Source organism: Chlamydomonas reinhardtii, chromosome 5, assembly GCF_000002595.2.
Source record: "Chlamydomonas reinhardtii strain CC-503 cw92 mt+ chromosome 5, whole genome shotgun sequence".
NCBI classification, from domain to species: Eukaryota; Viridiplantae; Chlorophyta; class Chlorophyceae; order Chlamydomonadales; family Chlamydomonadaceae; genus Chlamydomonas; species Chlamydomonas reinhardtii.
In genome coordinates, this window is record NC_057008.1 from 1,006,507 (window position 1) to 1,021,881 (window position 15,375).

The window sequence follows — 15,375 nt, forward strand, 5'->3', positions numbered from 1 at the left end:
AAACATTCACACACACGCACACGCACACGCACACTGACTCACATCGTACAGTGTGTAGTTGAGTCCCAGCAGATTTTCCACAACACCCTGAGGAGTGGAGGGGAGGGGGAGGTGTCACAGGCGCAGAGGGACGGGGGGCGACCAGCAAGACACTGGTGGGGTGTTATGGGGGAGGGGTTTGTGCCCACGGTGCATGACGTCACACTCCGACGTCACACTCCATGTAAGCGTGGCGTGCCAGTGAGTTGGCAGAATCTGGGCTTGGGCCCCCGGCTTCGCCCTCCCCGCCCTCTCCGTCTTCTTGGGTTTCCCTCCACCCCGCCACGCCCCCCCCCCCCAACGCCACCCCCAAAGCCCCAAGCCCCAACGCCATCCCACGGCCCCCCACATCTCCACGCTCCCCCTCCCCCCCTCCCCCCCCCCACGCCCCCACCTGCACCAGCGTGTGTCGGCCGTCCACGTATCTGTACGCGCCCACGTCCACACACAGGTCACCGCGGCCGCCCATGCCGCGAAGAGAAAAGATCCTGCAGGGGGTGCGGAGGGCCCAGCGTCCAGCAGCAGTGGTTCGGTACAGCAGCAGTGGTTCGGTTCAGCAGCAGTGCTCTGGGTCAGCAGCAGTGGTTTGGTTCGGCAGCAGTGCTTTCGTTCAGCAGCAGTGGTTTGCGGTTTGGTCCAGCAGGTGAGCAGGGGGCAGCGGGACGGAGAGGGAGGAGGCAGGCAGGAAGGAGGCCCATCCGGGAAGCAATTTGCTTTTTGTGCTTGTGCCGTTAGGTGTGCTGGTGTGCGAACAAGGAAGCCTTCTGGTCCGAACGGATCAGCGCCTATTTAACAATAATGCGCACCTGCCGCCGATGCGGTTTGTGGCCTCAAAGGTGCACACCACCGGCGGCCGGGTCTGCTGCTGCTGCTGCTGCTGCTGTTGCTGCGAGCCGTCACCGCCGCCGCCACTACCCGCTGCAGCAGTATCCGCCGCCGCCACCGTGACGCCGCCGGTGAGGATGCGGTAGGCTGCGTACATGCCGCCGATACCACCCCCCACGATGGCCACATCACACTGCACGCATGACGCCATGGGGGTGGGTTGTAAGTTCCAGACCAATGTTTCAGACCAAACCAAGCTAAACAAGCGGAGCACAGGCGGAGGCGACAGGGGGGTTGCAAGGATGTTTAGGATTGCGGTACAGGGTGCACTGAAGACTGCAGACGCAGGGGGGGGGAGGCGGGGCAGGAGGCATGGTGGGAGTGACATGCGGGCAGGGGCGGGGTCCCGGAGGCCATGGTGGGAGTGACATGTGGGCAGGAAAGGGGTGGGCAGGAGGCATGGTGGACACTGGGCAGGTGACGGTGGCAGGTCAAAGGGGGATGGAGGGAAAACTGGAACGGGTGGCGATGGGCAAGGATGGGGTGGTGGGGTTGGGGCAGGGGCGGGGGCAGCGCGGCGGGGCACCGCCGTGGTACGACACGGCACGGTACGACACAGCACGGCACGGCACGCACCGTGGCCGGGATGCGGCTGTTGCTGCTGGCGCCGCCGCCGGCCAGTGCGCCGCCCTCGGAGGCCTTGATGTAGTTCCCAACCTGTCACGGAAATTATGGATTAAGGCCAGGTGGGCGAGGAGGGTCGGTGTCATGGACGGTGTCAAAGCAGCTGGCCGCCCGCCGCGTTCCGTTCGCATGGATGGCTAGACCCCTTTCCTTCGCGGGCCAGGCGACAAGGGGACGCCCAGACATATCCCCAGCATTTTCCCCCGCACGCCTCAACTAACCGTGCCAGCGCGCAGCCCCCTCGTCACAAACACACACGCGCGCTCTGCGTGAACCCAACCGCCCCCCCCCCGCGCCAAACACACACGCCAACGCCAGCACTGCCAACAGCAACGGCGAGGATGTGTCGTGTGCGCTCGGCAGGCTGCTGCGCGAACTCGTTGAACCCCACCTCACCTTGACCGGTGCTGACGCTGCCGCGCTTCTAAAGAGGACTGCGACTAGGGCCATAAGTACTAACAGAGCGATGCTCTTGCGCTTGGTGTTGGGGCCCACAGCTGCATGCCAGTTTGCGCATTCTCTGTGCTTCACCCAGGCACGCACATGCACCGTGACCATTTCTGTTGCGTAGCTGCTATGTAGCTCCCGCATGTGGTTGCCAGCGAGCAGGAAAGGAGGAGCTCAAAGCGAGTTGCGCAGAGCGGTTGATCGCATCTTCCTCGCGCGCGATAGGGCACAGTTTAACTTGTATAAGCTAATAACCCGGGAATGTATTGCTTGGGCCGATCTGGAGCTGCTCTCGCTTGAATGTTTAGCAGTACTCTGATGCCATCGCCCTAGGATATGTACATGCAAAGCTCAAAACATGTATATCAATATGAAAGCCGGCGGGCGGTACATGCAGGTGGGACTCGGAACTCGCGCCGCGAAAATTGCGATGGTGCAAATCGGCTCGAGGCGGCACGCCAAACTGGGCCGGAGAGTCGAATGGGTTGCAGGCAGGTGCATGCGGGGACGTCGTGGGAGAGCCAGCCAGCCAGGCACAAAACGGTACTTCGCAATAGTGACCCGCATGTCCCATACTCGATGGCATGGCTTCGCCCCCAGGCCCCAGACCTAACGCCCACTGAGCCTTCCGCTCTGGATGGATCTGCAGAAGACGTGACCTTCATGCAACCACTGACGCTTCGGGGTATGGCTGGGGTATGGCTGGGAGAGGTGAGGTCACTCCGTGGCGTGGGGCGGTGGGGGTGCCGCTGCTCACAGCCGCATCGGGGCACTCACACTGTCACCTCCCCGGCCACCCTTTCTTTTGCCTCCCCAGGTCGCGCTTTGTGCGCGCCGCACATTCCTTTCCTTTGCATGCATGCCTCCTACCTGTTTCGCACTTGCCTGCGCCTGCGACTCCCCTGCGGGTGGCAGGGTGGGTGCATCTGCCAGGGCCTCCCCTGCAAGCCCCTGGCCCTCCCCTGCAGCCCCTGGCCCTCCCCTGGCCAGAACCTGATTGCAACGTTAACAGCCATTACAGGCACAGACAGCCCCACAACCCGACTGCAGGACGGCAGAGGTCGTAGCGGCAGAGGCCGTAGCGGCAGAGGCAGTGGCTGCTCAGTGCCTGCCACGCCTCATCCACAGGCATGCGTGCCCATACATCACATTGGAGTGGGAGTCACTTATTCACCACGCTTATTCACCCTGGCAAGCAGCACTGCAGCACACACTGACGAGCTACACACGGTCTATGCCAAAATATTGCCAAATGCCTATTCGATGTCTCATGCCAGCTAATGCCTCGTGCGCGTCAACTCAACCAGCTAAACTCCTCATTCTGACGCCGCGTCCGCGTGAAGACGCTCCCAACGCGCTGTAGGACACAACAAGTTTTGGCACTACGCAGCATGCCCCATGCACCACAAACCATGCGGCAATTCAACCCGGCAAGCAATTTAACCCGGCAAGCAATCTGCTAATGACTATGCGACGCAACGGAGCCCCTGCGCTGATGCTTCATGCCACACATACAATGCCTTTCCGTCTTATCTGCTGACATTGCCGCCCTCTCTCCGGTGCTGCTTCACACTTGTTCCAAGCCTTACACGCCTCTCACGTATTACTTACTACGGTACGGCATATTACTGCTCGTATCCACAATGAGCTCCGCCATCTCAGTTATCATCGCGACACACCTATGCGCCGCAGCCACGCCGCCACATCCGGGCGCGAGTAGTCCCGCGCGACCCGGAGCGCCTGCAGGGAGGGTGGGGGGTAGCGGTGGTGGTGGGGTGGGGGTTAGAAGGGGATTGCAAAAATGGTTGGAAAAGCGGTACAGGATGCACCGGGGTGGTGGTTAACTTTAAACCTGGGGTGGTGGGTGGGGAGCAGGGGCTGGGAAGCAGGGGTTGGGATTGGGGGTCGTGGGTTGGGTTGGGTGGGTGGGGTTGGAAGTGGGGAGGGAGGAGCCGCAGGGGCCGCAAATAGCCGCGTGGCTGCACCCACCCCACCCACCCGCGCAACGCTGACACGGGCAACCGCTGACACGGGCAGCTAGCCACCCAGACCCCGAGGCCCATGTCCCACACCGCACCTTGTTGGCCCCCAGGCATTACAGCACCCCAACCCCTCGCCCTCCTTCCCGTGCCCCTCGCCGTCCGCTCTCCCCTCCTTCCCCCCACTGCATTCCTGAGTTGGGACACCAACGGCGACCTCTTCCTTTGGGCTCGGACACAGAACCCAGACCCTCCACATCCGCCTCCGCCTTCCCTCCCCCTCACACTCCCCCTCCGCCTCCGCCTCCCCCTCCGCCTCCGCCCCTCCGCCTCCGCCTCTGCCCCTCCGCCTCCGCCCCTATTGCATTGGGTTTGGTTTAGTTTGGGCTGGTATCTACAACCCTCCCCCTCCCCCTCCCCCTTCCCCTCCGCCCCCTCCGCCTCACCTGCGCCGGCGCCGGACACCCCCGCGCCACCATCCACTGCAGCACCTCCAGACGACACCGCACCGCCATAGCGCCTCCCGTGACCGCCGCCAAAGCCGAGTACGAACCCGCGCCGCCCGCCACGCCGCCGCCGCCACCACCGCCGCCGTACGACGGCTCTCCCCATGCGCCGTGTACGGCGCGTGTCAGGGTGTCGGCGGCGAAGGGGCAGCCCAGTCGTCGAAGGGCCGCGAGCAGTGCGAAGTCAGAGTTGGCGCCGGCGGCCAGGTAGGCCTCGCCGCGGCGGCCCAGCGGGCAGCCCTGGAGGGGAGCAGGAGGAGGGAGGGGGAGGGGGGGGAGCAGGAGGGAGGTGGAGGAGGAGGGAGGGAGGTGGAGGAGGTGGAGGAGGGGGAGGAGCAGGAGGAGGAGGAGGAGCAGGAGGGAGGGCACGAGGGAGGTGAGGAGAGGTGATGGGAGGTGAGGCAAGGTGAAACACCCACACGTGCCCCACACGTGCCCCACACGTGCCCTGCCCCCAAGTGTCCCCCTACACCCACACCCGCACCCGCCCACCTGCGCCGCCATCCACTCCACCAGCGCCACACAGCCGCTGTTGGCGGCCGCCGCCAGCGCCGCCGGCCCCCACGCCCAGCCGCGCCGCCGCAGCCAGCCCAGACGCGTGCCGCTGCCAACCAGCGCCGCCGCCACCGTGGCCTGGACCGTGTGTGTGTGGAGGTTGGGATGGAGTCGAATTGGGTTTTCATTCATCTGTGTCGCGCTCTTTGGAGCAAACAGCAAACAACATCTCCTTGAATTGATTCAAATTACCGTAACTACCGTATCACCCCGCCCCACGCCAGCTCGCAACCCCGCCGCCTCCCTCACCTCCTGCTGCTCCTCCTCGCCGCCGCGCGGGCAGCCCACCGCCGCCAGCAGCTGCAGCGGCGCCAGACACCGGTGGCTGCGGCTGCCCAGCGCCGCCGCCGCCGCATACGCCGCCGCCTCGGAGGCAGCGGCGTCAGCCGCTGCCGCCGCCGCCGCCGTCCCGGTCCCCGCCCCGGCCCGGCGGCGCTTGCGCTGTGGCGGCGCCCCGGCCTCTGCTGCTGCTGCTTCTGCTGCCTCCGAGGCAGCGGTCCCAGCCGCCTCCAACGTCGGCTCCGCTGCCGCCGCCGCTGCTGCGCTATTGTCAGGGGCGCCGCCGAGGCCGCCGCCGCCGGCTTCGTCGGCGTCATCCCAGCAAATGAAGCGGCTCCTCGGCCGCACCACACCACCGCCACCCTCGCCGCCGCCGGCACCGCCGCCATTCTCAGAGCCCGCGCCGCCCTCCCCGCCCCCGGCGCCGCCACTGCCGCTGCCGCCATTGCTACTGCCACCGTTACCACCGCTGCTACTGCCGCTGTCGTGGGTCCGGCCGATCAGGGTCGGCATCACGCCGCCGCCGAGCGCGTAGGCTGTGAGATCACGTGAGCTGAAGCTGTAGCCGGTCTGGCGGGCCCCGTGTCCGTCATGCGGGTCAGGGCTGCTACAGCTTTGAGCCGCCGCCACGTAGGCCGCCGGCTGTAGCAGCGCCCGCGCCGCTGGCGATGCGGCTACAGCCCTCACGAATGAGGCACGGCCGTCCGCGTAAGCGGCCGCCTCTGCAGCGTCTGCCGCCGCCGCCGCCGCCGCCGCCGCCGCCGCGGCCGCCGGCGACGCCTGCGGCCCCGCCGCCGCCGCTGCTACAGCCGCTGCTGCTTCTGCACCCGAGGCTGCTACAGCCGCTGCAGCGCCGGCCGTGGCGGCGGCTGTGGCGGCGGCGGCGGCAGTAGCAGCCTCCCGCCGCATGGCCGCCACCAGCAGTAGCTGCATGCAGCGCGTGCTGCCCGCCTCCGCGGCGTACTCCATGACCCGGGCGGTGGGCGCGGCCAGGCCCGCCTGCAGCAGCAGCCGCATCACCTGCAGCAGTAGCAGTAGCAGTAGCAGTGTCAGCAGCAGTAGCAGTAGCAGTGTCGGTGTTAGCAGCAGTAGCAGTCGGTGTCAGCAGCAGTATCAGTCCGTAGAAGCATTGAAGCAGTATAACATCAGGACAACGCGTTTATTATAGCAGCCCCAGTCATTGCCCCGCCTGACCTGTGAACCAGACCAGACCCATGCAGCCAACCCCACACCCACCTGGCAGTGCCCCCCCACCGCCGCCTCCTCCAGCGCCTCCTGCGACGCCACTGCCAACTCAGCCGCCACATCCACCCAGCCGCCGCCATTACCGCCGCCGCCGCCGCCGCCGCCATCACCGCCGCCGCCGCCGCCGGCCCCCGCCTCGCCGTGCCCGCCCTCCGGCATCGCTGGCAAACCCCACCCAGCCACCTCCTCCTCTTCCCCCTCCCCCTCCTCCTCCGCCGCCGCCGCCCCCTCCCCCTCAGCCGCCGCCGCATGCCGCTGCGCCGCGCCATCCCCCTCCCCCTCCCCCACACCCACGCCGCCACCGCCGCCGCCGCCGCCGTACTGCCGCCGCCAGCCGCCCGCCGCCAGCAGCCACCTCACGCTGCCCGCCGCGCCCCGCGCCGCCGCCGAGCACAACAGCTGCCCACGCCACAGGGGCGGCAGCGGCCGTCCCAACCGATCCGCCAACCGCCGAAGCAGGGCCACCCGCCCCGTCTCCGCCGCCGCCGCCAGCGCCAGCAGCCCAACTGGCGGCGCCGCCGGCCGCGACAGGAGCCAGTCAACGGCGGCGGCGTGGCCGGCGGCGGCGGCGGCGGTCAGCGCGGATCCGTCCAGCCCTACGCCGTGTGTGGAGTGCAGGAGGGCCATGGTGGCGACGTCGCCGCGGGCGGCGGCGTTGGTGAGCGCGCGCCGCGTGGCCACCTCGTGCCCGTGCCTGCAAGAGGGGGGTTTCATGCATTAAGTTTACAAAGAGAAGTTGGGGGGGGGGTTACATGCATTAAGTTTAAAAAATGAAGTCGGGCGGGAGGAGGTTGCAAAGATTGGTACAGGTAAGTGTAGGCGCCCACGGCACATGCGCCTCCACCCCACCCCCACCCCCATAAACTACCCACCTCATCCCACCCCACAACCACAACCACGCCACCCCAACAAACAACCGCCCCACACCCGCCCCACAACCACCCCACCTCAACAAACAACCGCCCCACACCCGCCCCCCACCCCCCACCTGTCCAGCAGCAGCTGCATCTTGGCTGCGCGGCGTGTGTCGTGCGAGTCGGCGCACGCCGCCGCGAACAGCGTGGGCGCGTGCGCGTCCGCGTGGGCGGCGTACCACCTGTGTGCATATGTGTGCGTGGGGGGGGGGGGGGTTACATTCATGATTAATTAAGAAGTGAAGTCGTAGGCAGGTACAGGGGGGGGGGGCAGTGTGAGGTTTTGGCATTCTGGTTTCGCAGCAAAACCTGCGTCCGCCGCACCGCTTGCCAGGACCCAACTACCTTATACAATGGTACTTACGAGACAATGATAACTTAACTGGGCTCACGCATAGATCCCCCTACCTCCACCCCACCCCCGACATCCTTGCCTCCCCCGTTTACTGTAATGATGGGCGTTTTCCCACTTTTTCCGCTCAGAAACGCCCCTCCCACTGGCCGCTCCTTCGTCTGCAGTCCTCAGTGCATCCTGTCCTTTTCACACCCTCCACCGCCCCCACCCCCGCCCCCGCCCCATCCCCCCCCTCCACCGCCCCCCACCCTCCACCGCCCCATCCCCCCCACCCTCCACCGCCCCCACCCTCCACACCGCCCCCCACCTGAACACCTCCTCGCTGCCGCACGCCCCCACCGCCGTCTGCACGCGCACGCAGCACATGCACGCGCCCACGCCGTCCAGCCAGCGCAGCACGTGCAGCCGGGAGGCGGCGGCGGCGGCGCGCGGCGTGGAGCAGTTCATGGGGCAGCCGTCGCCGTCCGCAGCAGAGCCGCCGCCGCCGCCGCCGCCGCCGCTACTGCCGCCGCTGCCGACCTGCAGATCCCAGCCAGCCATGACCATCGCCGCGGTCGCCTCCGCAATATCCGCTTGCACGTCTGCCCCCGGCCCCGCAGGCAGCGCGCCTGCGGCCGCGGCAGCTCCCGCTGCCGCGGCGGCTGCGCCGCCGCGGCCGCGCTCGCGCCCGCCTCCTCCTCCTCCTTCCCCCGCCTGCTCCTCCGCCCGCTGCCGCTTCCTGCCGCCTCCAGCCTCACCGCCCGCTGATGCCCCCGCCGCCGCTGCTCCCCCCTTCTCCCGCCTTGCCGCCACCGCCGCCTCCATAGCTGCCGCCGATCTGGGTCGGAAGCTGTGGAGGGCCACGAGGTTAGCGAGCACACCCGCGCCGGCCAGCAACGAGCTCAGCTGCGTCTTCTCGTCGTGTGTCAATCCGTCAAGGCCGGGAGGTGGAGGCGGAGGCCGAGGAGGTGGAGGTGGAGAAGGCGGTGGTGGAGAACGGGGGGGAGTAGGAGGGGCTGGGGCGCGGGGCTGCGGGGCCGCTGCCGCTGCTTCTGCTGTTGCCGAGCCCCCCGGAGCTGACACTGTTGCTGCTGCTGCCGCGTCTGGCACTGCTGCCGCGTCTTGCATTGCTGCTGCGTTTGGCGCTGATGCAGGTGGTGGTGGCAAATGGCGTGGTGAGCGTGAGGGTGAAGCTGCGGGTGAGGGTGATGGATTGAACACATGTGCGCCGAGTCGGCCCCTGTACAGTGCCCAGCGGAATTCGGCTGGGTTGACGGGCTGGCTCAGGAGCACGCGGGTGTAGAGGGGGCCGGGCAGCAGCGCTGCAAAGGCTCGGCAGGTGGGCCGCACGCAGGCCGCGATGTCGTTGGGCGGCAGGCGCAACAGGATCGCGAGCTGCAGGTCGAGCGGCAGCGCTAGCAGGCGCGAGGAGCAGGCCAGGCTGCTCGTTGGAGGCGAACAGCCAAAATCCTTGGACGTTGGCGTTTGGCTCTCAGCCCCGGCTGCATCGATGCGCGCCAGCCTGGCGCTGCGACGCGGATGGCTGGTCGTTGCATCCTCAGGGCGAGGGCGACGCGCGGGGTGAGGCTTGGCTGACCCCCGCGCCATCTTGAAGCTCTGCAGTGCTGGCAAGACAGCGCAGCTTCAGTCGTTATATGGAGATGTGTGGAGAGGGATTGAATATATAATGTAGAAAAAGGCTAGCTCCAAACTCAAACAGAAAACCCTCGCCAATCAAAGTTGGTGCGATCGCAGGCCCGTGTCAACTCCCCCCGCGTTCAATTTGTTACAGTATCAACTATATCCTGCAGTGTTATATGCTGGGTATCTCGCGCTATTACAGCGCACACTGTGCACATAGTTTAGGCATCGCTCATCGGTTTTTTTTAGCGCCTGGAACCATGCCCGCTCTGGGCTTTAGCGCCCAGCAGAATGCGCTAGATGCAACGCGCAAAGCAGCGCCCTCGCCGGTGGCAGCGCCGCGACGTGGCATCGTTCGGGTTGCCGCAGGCACCAGGAACCGGGGCCTGCCCACGCTGCCCAAAATGCCCAATATGACACGGCTTGAGGATATCAAGGAGCTGAAGGACCTGGGCATTAACAGCAGCGAGCTCTCGGACCTCGAGCTTCGCGACGTGCGGGTAAGGGGTCCGCTGCGAGTGGTTGCGGAAGGGCCAGGCGTCGCGGCGACTCCGCTGTCGCTGCTGGACCCGGGAACGCGTAGGCCACGTGATAAGCAAACATTTGATTGGCTGCCGAAAGGGTTTGCTTGGTTCCCTAGTAGTGCCCAACCCGTATGCAACACCCGCAACGGTACACCTGACGCTCCCTGCTGCTGCCACGCGGCTCGTGAGGTCGGCCACCTCACCGAGCGCGAGCGCCGCGACGCTCTCCCCCCCAATCCTCCTGGACTACTGGAGATGAATCACACAGTGCTAGTGCGCAGCCGTCTTTGGTTCTCTTGGTTGCGTTGGCCCCCCACGTCCCGTTGCCCACGGCTAGTGCGCATACCGGGGCCGTGCGGCTGAGCCCCCTCACGCCTGTGCCGTGTTTGCGTTTGTGTGTTTGTGTGGTCTTGCCCGCGACTTCAGCCACGCCCCTCGCCTGCCCGTCTAGTTGTCGTTCGATGCTCCGGTGGTGGCGTGCCTGCATAGCTGGTTCACCTCAGCATAAGCACTAGTCAGATGCATGTCCGCGCCGCAACAACAAATTCGTCTTCTACTTTGCTTCAGCATCATTACCTCACGTGTTTCATCACCGCCCGCCCCCTCGCAGTCGGTGTCGTACGTGTCTCGCCGCCGCCTGGACGCGGCGGACTTCGACCCGGATGAGGTGGACGAGGTGAGGATGAGGATGAGGTTGAGGGGTGGGGGATATGGGGAGGAGGTGGGGGGGGGGGTTAACGTTGAACCAATCCCGTAAGGAAACAGTGGGGGGGGGATGGAGGTGTAGATACCAGCCCAAACTAAACCGAACCAAGTGCAATAGAGCGAGGAGGAGAGCGTGTGGGGAGGAGCCCGATTCGGGGGAGGGGGATTGAAGGAGTGAGGCCGAGAGAGTGTCGCAAGCACTGTACTGAACATTTTGCAACACCAGAACACTGCTGGGCAACCCCACGTCGCCTCTACACCACCACACGCCGGTACACCTCATAAGCCCCACGAGCCACGCTGACACCTTTCTCACCACTCCATCTACCTCTCGCTCTCCTTCCCTCTTCCTCGCCCTCACTTCATCATCCCCCTGTCCCTTCATCGCCTCCCCGCCCCCCCCCCCCAACACACACATAGGACGGCCTGCCTCTGGTGTACAACGAGGAGCGTATTGCGGGCTACTGGGGCGGGCGGCCCGGGGAGCTGGCGGGCAGGTGGACCAAGTTCGCGGCGGTGTCGGGTGAGCCAGGCTGGGGGAGGGCTGTGTGTGTGGGGGGAGGGGAGGGAGGGGTTCTTGGGGGAGCCGGGGTCAATGGGGGAGGGGGGCCGTGTGTGTATGTGTATGTGTGTGTGGGGGGAGGGAGGGAGGGGGGGATTGACATGCGGGCATGTGTGGCGCCGTGGCGGAGCGCTTGTGAAGGCTTGTGTAGTGTGTCTACATTGGGAGTAACGGAGTCGCCCCCGCCCCCGCCCCCGCCCCCACACCCACACCCACCCATCCACCCTCTCTCCCTCCCCTCCCCTCCTCCCCTCATCGCGCAGCCCCCTGGCTGACCAAGCTGGCCAACGCCGTCATCAGCGGCCGACTGGACCGCGACCGGGCGGCACTGGCGCGTGACGCGGTTGACAACTTTGAGAAGCTGGGGCCCACCTTCATCAAGCTGGGCCAGATCCTCAGCATCAGGTGGGGTGGGGTTGGGGTTGGGGGGGGGGGTTGTAAATACCAGCCCAAACTAAACCAAAGCCAACGGGGGGTGGCGGGGGCGGGGGCTGTAACTACCAGCCCAAACTAAACGAAACCAAACTAAAACGGGGTTTATGTGCGTGTGTGTTGAGGGTGTGTGCGCAGGGGTCGGGCCAACCGCCGTCTGCATGGCCCTCTGCCTCCCCGCCACTCCCCCCCTCCCCCTCGCCCCTCTTTCCCCTAACCCCACCTCCCCCGTCAGGCCGGACGTGCTGCCTCCCGACGTGCTCAAGGAGCTGTCCAAGCTGCAAGACCGCATCGAGCCCTTCCCCACAGACCAGGTGGGTTTGGGGGGTGGGGAATGGGGTGGGGAATGGGGTGGGGAGAGGGGCGGGGGGGTGAGTGGGGCGGCGGGGGTGATAGCTCGTACGGGTGTGGATGGACGTGTGGTGTAGTTTAGTGACAAAGTTGGGAATCTTCGCCTCCACCTGCCTCGTTATCCCCATCCCTCCCAAACTACCTAATCCCTCCAACCATTCCCCTAAGCACACACTCTCTCCCTCTCTCTCTCTCTTTTATTTGTTGTTTTGCTAACACAATAACACACATGTCCCCCCAGGCCCGCGCGGTGCTGGAGAAGGAGCTGGGTGCCCCCGTGGATGAGATCTTCTCCGAGTTCAGCGAGAAGCCCATCGCGGCCGCGTCGCTGGCACAGGTGGGGAAATGAGAGCGTGCCTAATGTCTGTGTGTGTGTCTCTGTGTGTGTGTCTGTGTGTATGTCCCTGTATGTGTGTGCCTGAATGCCCGGGGGCTTTGTATGTGCGCGCGTGTGCCCGAGCCCAACAGCATTCGGGCCCCACTATCTCCCCTCCCCCTCGCTCTTTTGCATGGGATGCGGTTTGGTATGAGCTTGCAATTCCAAACCCACACACACATACACACGCACAGCCCCCCCTCACCATCTTCCCTCCCCTCCTCTCCCCCCATTCCCCCCCTGCTGCCCAGGTGTACCGCGCCCGCATCCGGGCCACGGGTCAGGAGGTGGCGGTCAAGGTGCAGCGGCCGCAGGCGCTGGGGACCATCAGCAAGGTGAGGGGGGGCGTGTGTGTGTGCGTGTGTGTGTGTGTGTGTGGTGGGTGGGGTGGAGTGTGAGCGTGTGTGTGTCGGTGTGTATGGGTTGTTCCTGGGGGCGAGCGCATCACATAGGTCATAGAGGGAGCCTGTGCAAGGCTCTGGGCAGGGCTCGGGGGGCAGTGGAGTAGCAGCAGCGTGCCCGTGCAAGCCAAGTAGCCTGCAGTACATTATGCCGCTCGGCAGATGCCGTGTCTCCCCTTACCCCTCTCCCCCCATCTCCCCCCTCGCCCCTCCAATGCAGGACTTGTACGTGATGCGGCGTGCTGTGGGTGTGTACGAGAAGCTGGTCAAGCGGTTCACGGCACAGGTGTGCTTGTTTGTTTGTGTGTGTTTGTAAATTAGCATGCCTGCATGTTTTTGTACAGTACTAAAAAAGGCATTGGGAATTGCGGTCGTTTCGTTATCCGAACAAAGCGCACGCATTCTTCAATCCTTCCCTTCCTCTCCTCCCTCCCCCACCCCCGACCCCCAACCCCCCCTACGCCTGCTGTCTTCTGCGCCACACTTCTCTGTACCATCTTTGGGCTACCCCGCCCCACTTCCTTGACTAATCATGAATGTAACTTCCCACCACCCCCTCATTTGCCTACCCACCCACCCACACACCGCCCACCCCACAGACCACGGACTACCAGCGCCTGCTGTCCACCTTTGCGGAGGGGCTGTACACGGAGATGGACTTTCGCAACGAGGCGCTCAACGCCTCACGCATGGCGCAGGCGCGTGTGCAGGGATGTGTGTGTGGGGGGGGGAGGGATGTGTGGCGGGATGTGTGGAGATGTGCATGGGTGTGTGATGTGTGGAGATGTGTAGGGGTGCGTAGGGATGTGCGGCAATGTGTAGGTTGGGAGGCTCTGACCACTCCACCCTGCTGCTCCAGCGGCTCCACCCACCAACCACTCACGCCCCCCAGTCCACTCCCCACCCCGCCACTCACCCGCCCACTAATTCCACCCCTTCTTGCTTTCCCTGCGCACACGCATTCACACGCACACCCACCGACCCACCCCACCACTCCATCAACTCCCCCCCCCCCCACGCACACACACACACACACACACACACGCACACACACACACACACGCACACACACGCACACACACACACACACACACACACACACACACACACACACACACACACGCACACACAGCTGCTGGACGAGAGTGAGTTCGCCTCCAACGAGGTCATCATCCCCGCGCCCGTCATGGAGCTCACCACACGGTGCGGGGAAGGGATGGGAGGGGAGGGTGGAGGGGGAGGGGGGCAGCGGGGAAGGGGGAGGGAAGGTGTGGAGGGGGGTAGGGGTAGGGGTAGCTCATTATGAATGTAGAGGAACCAGTACCGTAGCCGGGGGTTATATGCCCGAGCCCAACAACCGAGAGGGGAAGAAGAAATGAAACGCACCTACCAAACTTACCCATACACACACCTATCCACACCAACAAACACATGACATCCCATCCCCTCGCAGGCGTGTCCTCACCATGGAGTGGGTGACGGGCGTCAAACTCACCACGTTGCAACCCGAGGAGATCCGCGGCCTGGTCAAGGTGAGGGGAGGGGAGAGGGTGGGAGGAGGGCTGTTGGGGAGGGCTGTTGGGGCGGCAGGGAGAGGGGTAACAATGCCACCAAAGTACCCAACTGGCGATCCCAACAAAGTACCATATTAACAAATGCCAACGAAACACCAAACACGACCAACCAACCCAACAGGTGGGCCAGGAGGCCTTCCTGACTCAGCTACTGGAGATTGGGTTCTTCCACGGTGACCCCCACCCCGGCAACCTGCTCAAGGTAAGAGAGGTTGGGGGTTCACACGGGCAACACCCGGGGGGGGGAGGTTGAAGGTACCAGCGCAAAGTAAACCGAACTCAATGCAAGAGAGCGAGGAGCAGAGCGTGGAGAGGGGGCCGGGTTTACACGGGAAACACCGTGGGTGGTTGTGGATACGAGCGCAAACTAAAACAAATCAAGGTAAGAGGGGGGACTTGCACGATTTGCACGACGTGCTCGGCTTGCTTGAGACTTCTTTTAGGGGAGTGCGTGCCATTTCCCTTTACACAAGTGCCCCGCCGGACCGGCTCCTGACCTGCTCCATCATCATGCCCCCAGGGCCCTCGCCTCCTCCTCCAATCCCCCCATCCACCACCCCCATCCAATCCCTCCCCTTCCATCCCTCCTTCCCTCCTCCTGCAGGTGACGGAGGGCCCCCACGCGGGTAAGCTGGCGCTGCTGGACTTTGGGCTGGTGGCGGAGATCCCAGCCGAGGACCGCCAGGTAGGGGGGGCTGGGTTGGGGTTGTGTGTGTGTGTGGGGGGGGGGGGGTGTTGGAGCGGTGGACACTGGGGGGTTGGGGGCCGAGGACCGCCCGGTGGGGTGTGTGAGGTTTTTTGGGGGGGGCTGGGGTTAACGTTAAACCAATCCCGTAAGGAAACAGTCGCGCGGCAAGGAGAACCGCAGCTGCATAAGCGAGGGGGGCTGGGGGGTTGGGGGGCTGGGGGCCACTGGGGGGCTGAGGGTGTTGGGCTGGGGTTGGGTGTGTGCGTGGTACGTGTTTTATGCCAGCGGATCGTTTAGTTTGCTTGGTAGTTTGG

The 15,375-nt window shown here is 65.1% G+C and overlaps 3 protein-coding genes across 3 annotated transcripts in view; 1 reads left to right on the top strand and 2 right to left on the bottom strand.

The window, feature by feature from the left end:
• CHLRE_05g246550v5 (uncharacterized protein) overlaps positions 1-2,328 on the bottom strand; it is a 9,066-nt gene extending 6,738 nt beyond the window's left edge. The window contains exons 1-5 of the mRNA XM_043062519.1: positions 1,945-2,328; positions 1,501-1,581; positions 846-1,057; positions 434-527; positions 43-87 (exon numbers count right to left, since the gene is read on the bottom strand). Of these exons, the coding sequence (XP_042924626.1) occupies positions 43-87; positions 434-527; positions 846-1,057; positions 1,501-1,581; positions 1,945-1,998 (486 nt within the window). The 5' untranslated portion in view covers positions 1,999-2,328. The remainder of the gene's footprint in view (positions 1-42; positions 88-433; positions 528-845; positions 1,058-1,500; positions 1,582-1,944) is intronic.
• Positions 2,329-2,998: 670 nt separating this feature from the next.
• On the bottom strand, positions 2,999-9,479 carry CHLRE_05g246551v5 (uncharacterized protein). The gene is made up of 7 exons (XM_043062520.1): positions 8,136-9,479; positions 7,548-7,655; positions 6,551-7,253; positions 5,285-6,334; positions 4,973-5,113; positions 4,421-4,720; positions 2,999-3,735 (listed from the first exon to the last, which is right to left on the bottom strand). Exons 1-7 carry the CDS (start codon positions 9,413-9,415, stop codon positions 3,661-3,663), a joined length of 3,657 nt encoding a protein of 1,218 aa, XP_042924627.1. The 5' UTR covers positions 9,416-9,479; the 3' UTR covers positions 2,999-3,660.
• Positions 9,480-9,619: 140 nt separating this feature from the next.
• CHLRE_05g246552v5 (uncharacterized protein) overlaps positions 9,620-15,375 on the top strand; it is an 8,352-nt gene continuing 2,596 nt past the window's right edge. Inside the window, exons 1-13 of the mRNA XM_043062521.1 lie at positions 9,620-9,948; positions 10,583-10,648; positions 11,098-11,200; positions 11,503-11,644; positions 11,907-11,985; positions 12,264-12,359; positions 12,650-12,733; positions 13,020-13,085; positions 13,399-13,497; positions 13,932-14,002; positions 14,253-14,331; positions 14,495-14,575; positions 14,978-15,058. Coding sequence (XP_042924628.1) covers positions 9,709-9,948; positions 10,583-10,648; positions 11,098-11,200; positions 11,503-11,644; positions 11,907-11,985; positions 12,264-12,359; positions 12,650-12,733; positions 13,020-13,085; positions 13,399-13,497; positions 13,932-14,002; positions 14,253-14,331; positions 14,495-14,575; positions 14,978-15,058 — 1,287 coding nt within the window. The 5' untranslated portion in view covers positions 9,620-9,708. The remainder of the gene's footprint in view (positions 9,949-10,582; positions 10,649-11,097; positions 11,201-11,502; positions 11,645-11,906; positions 11,986-12,263; positions 12,360-12,649; positions 12,734-13,019; positions 13,086-13,398; positions 13,498-13,931; positions 14,003-14,252; positions 14,332-14,494; positions 14,576-14,977; positions 15,059-15,375) is intronic.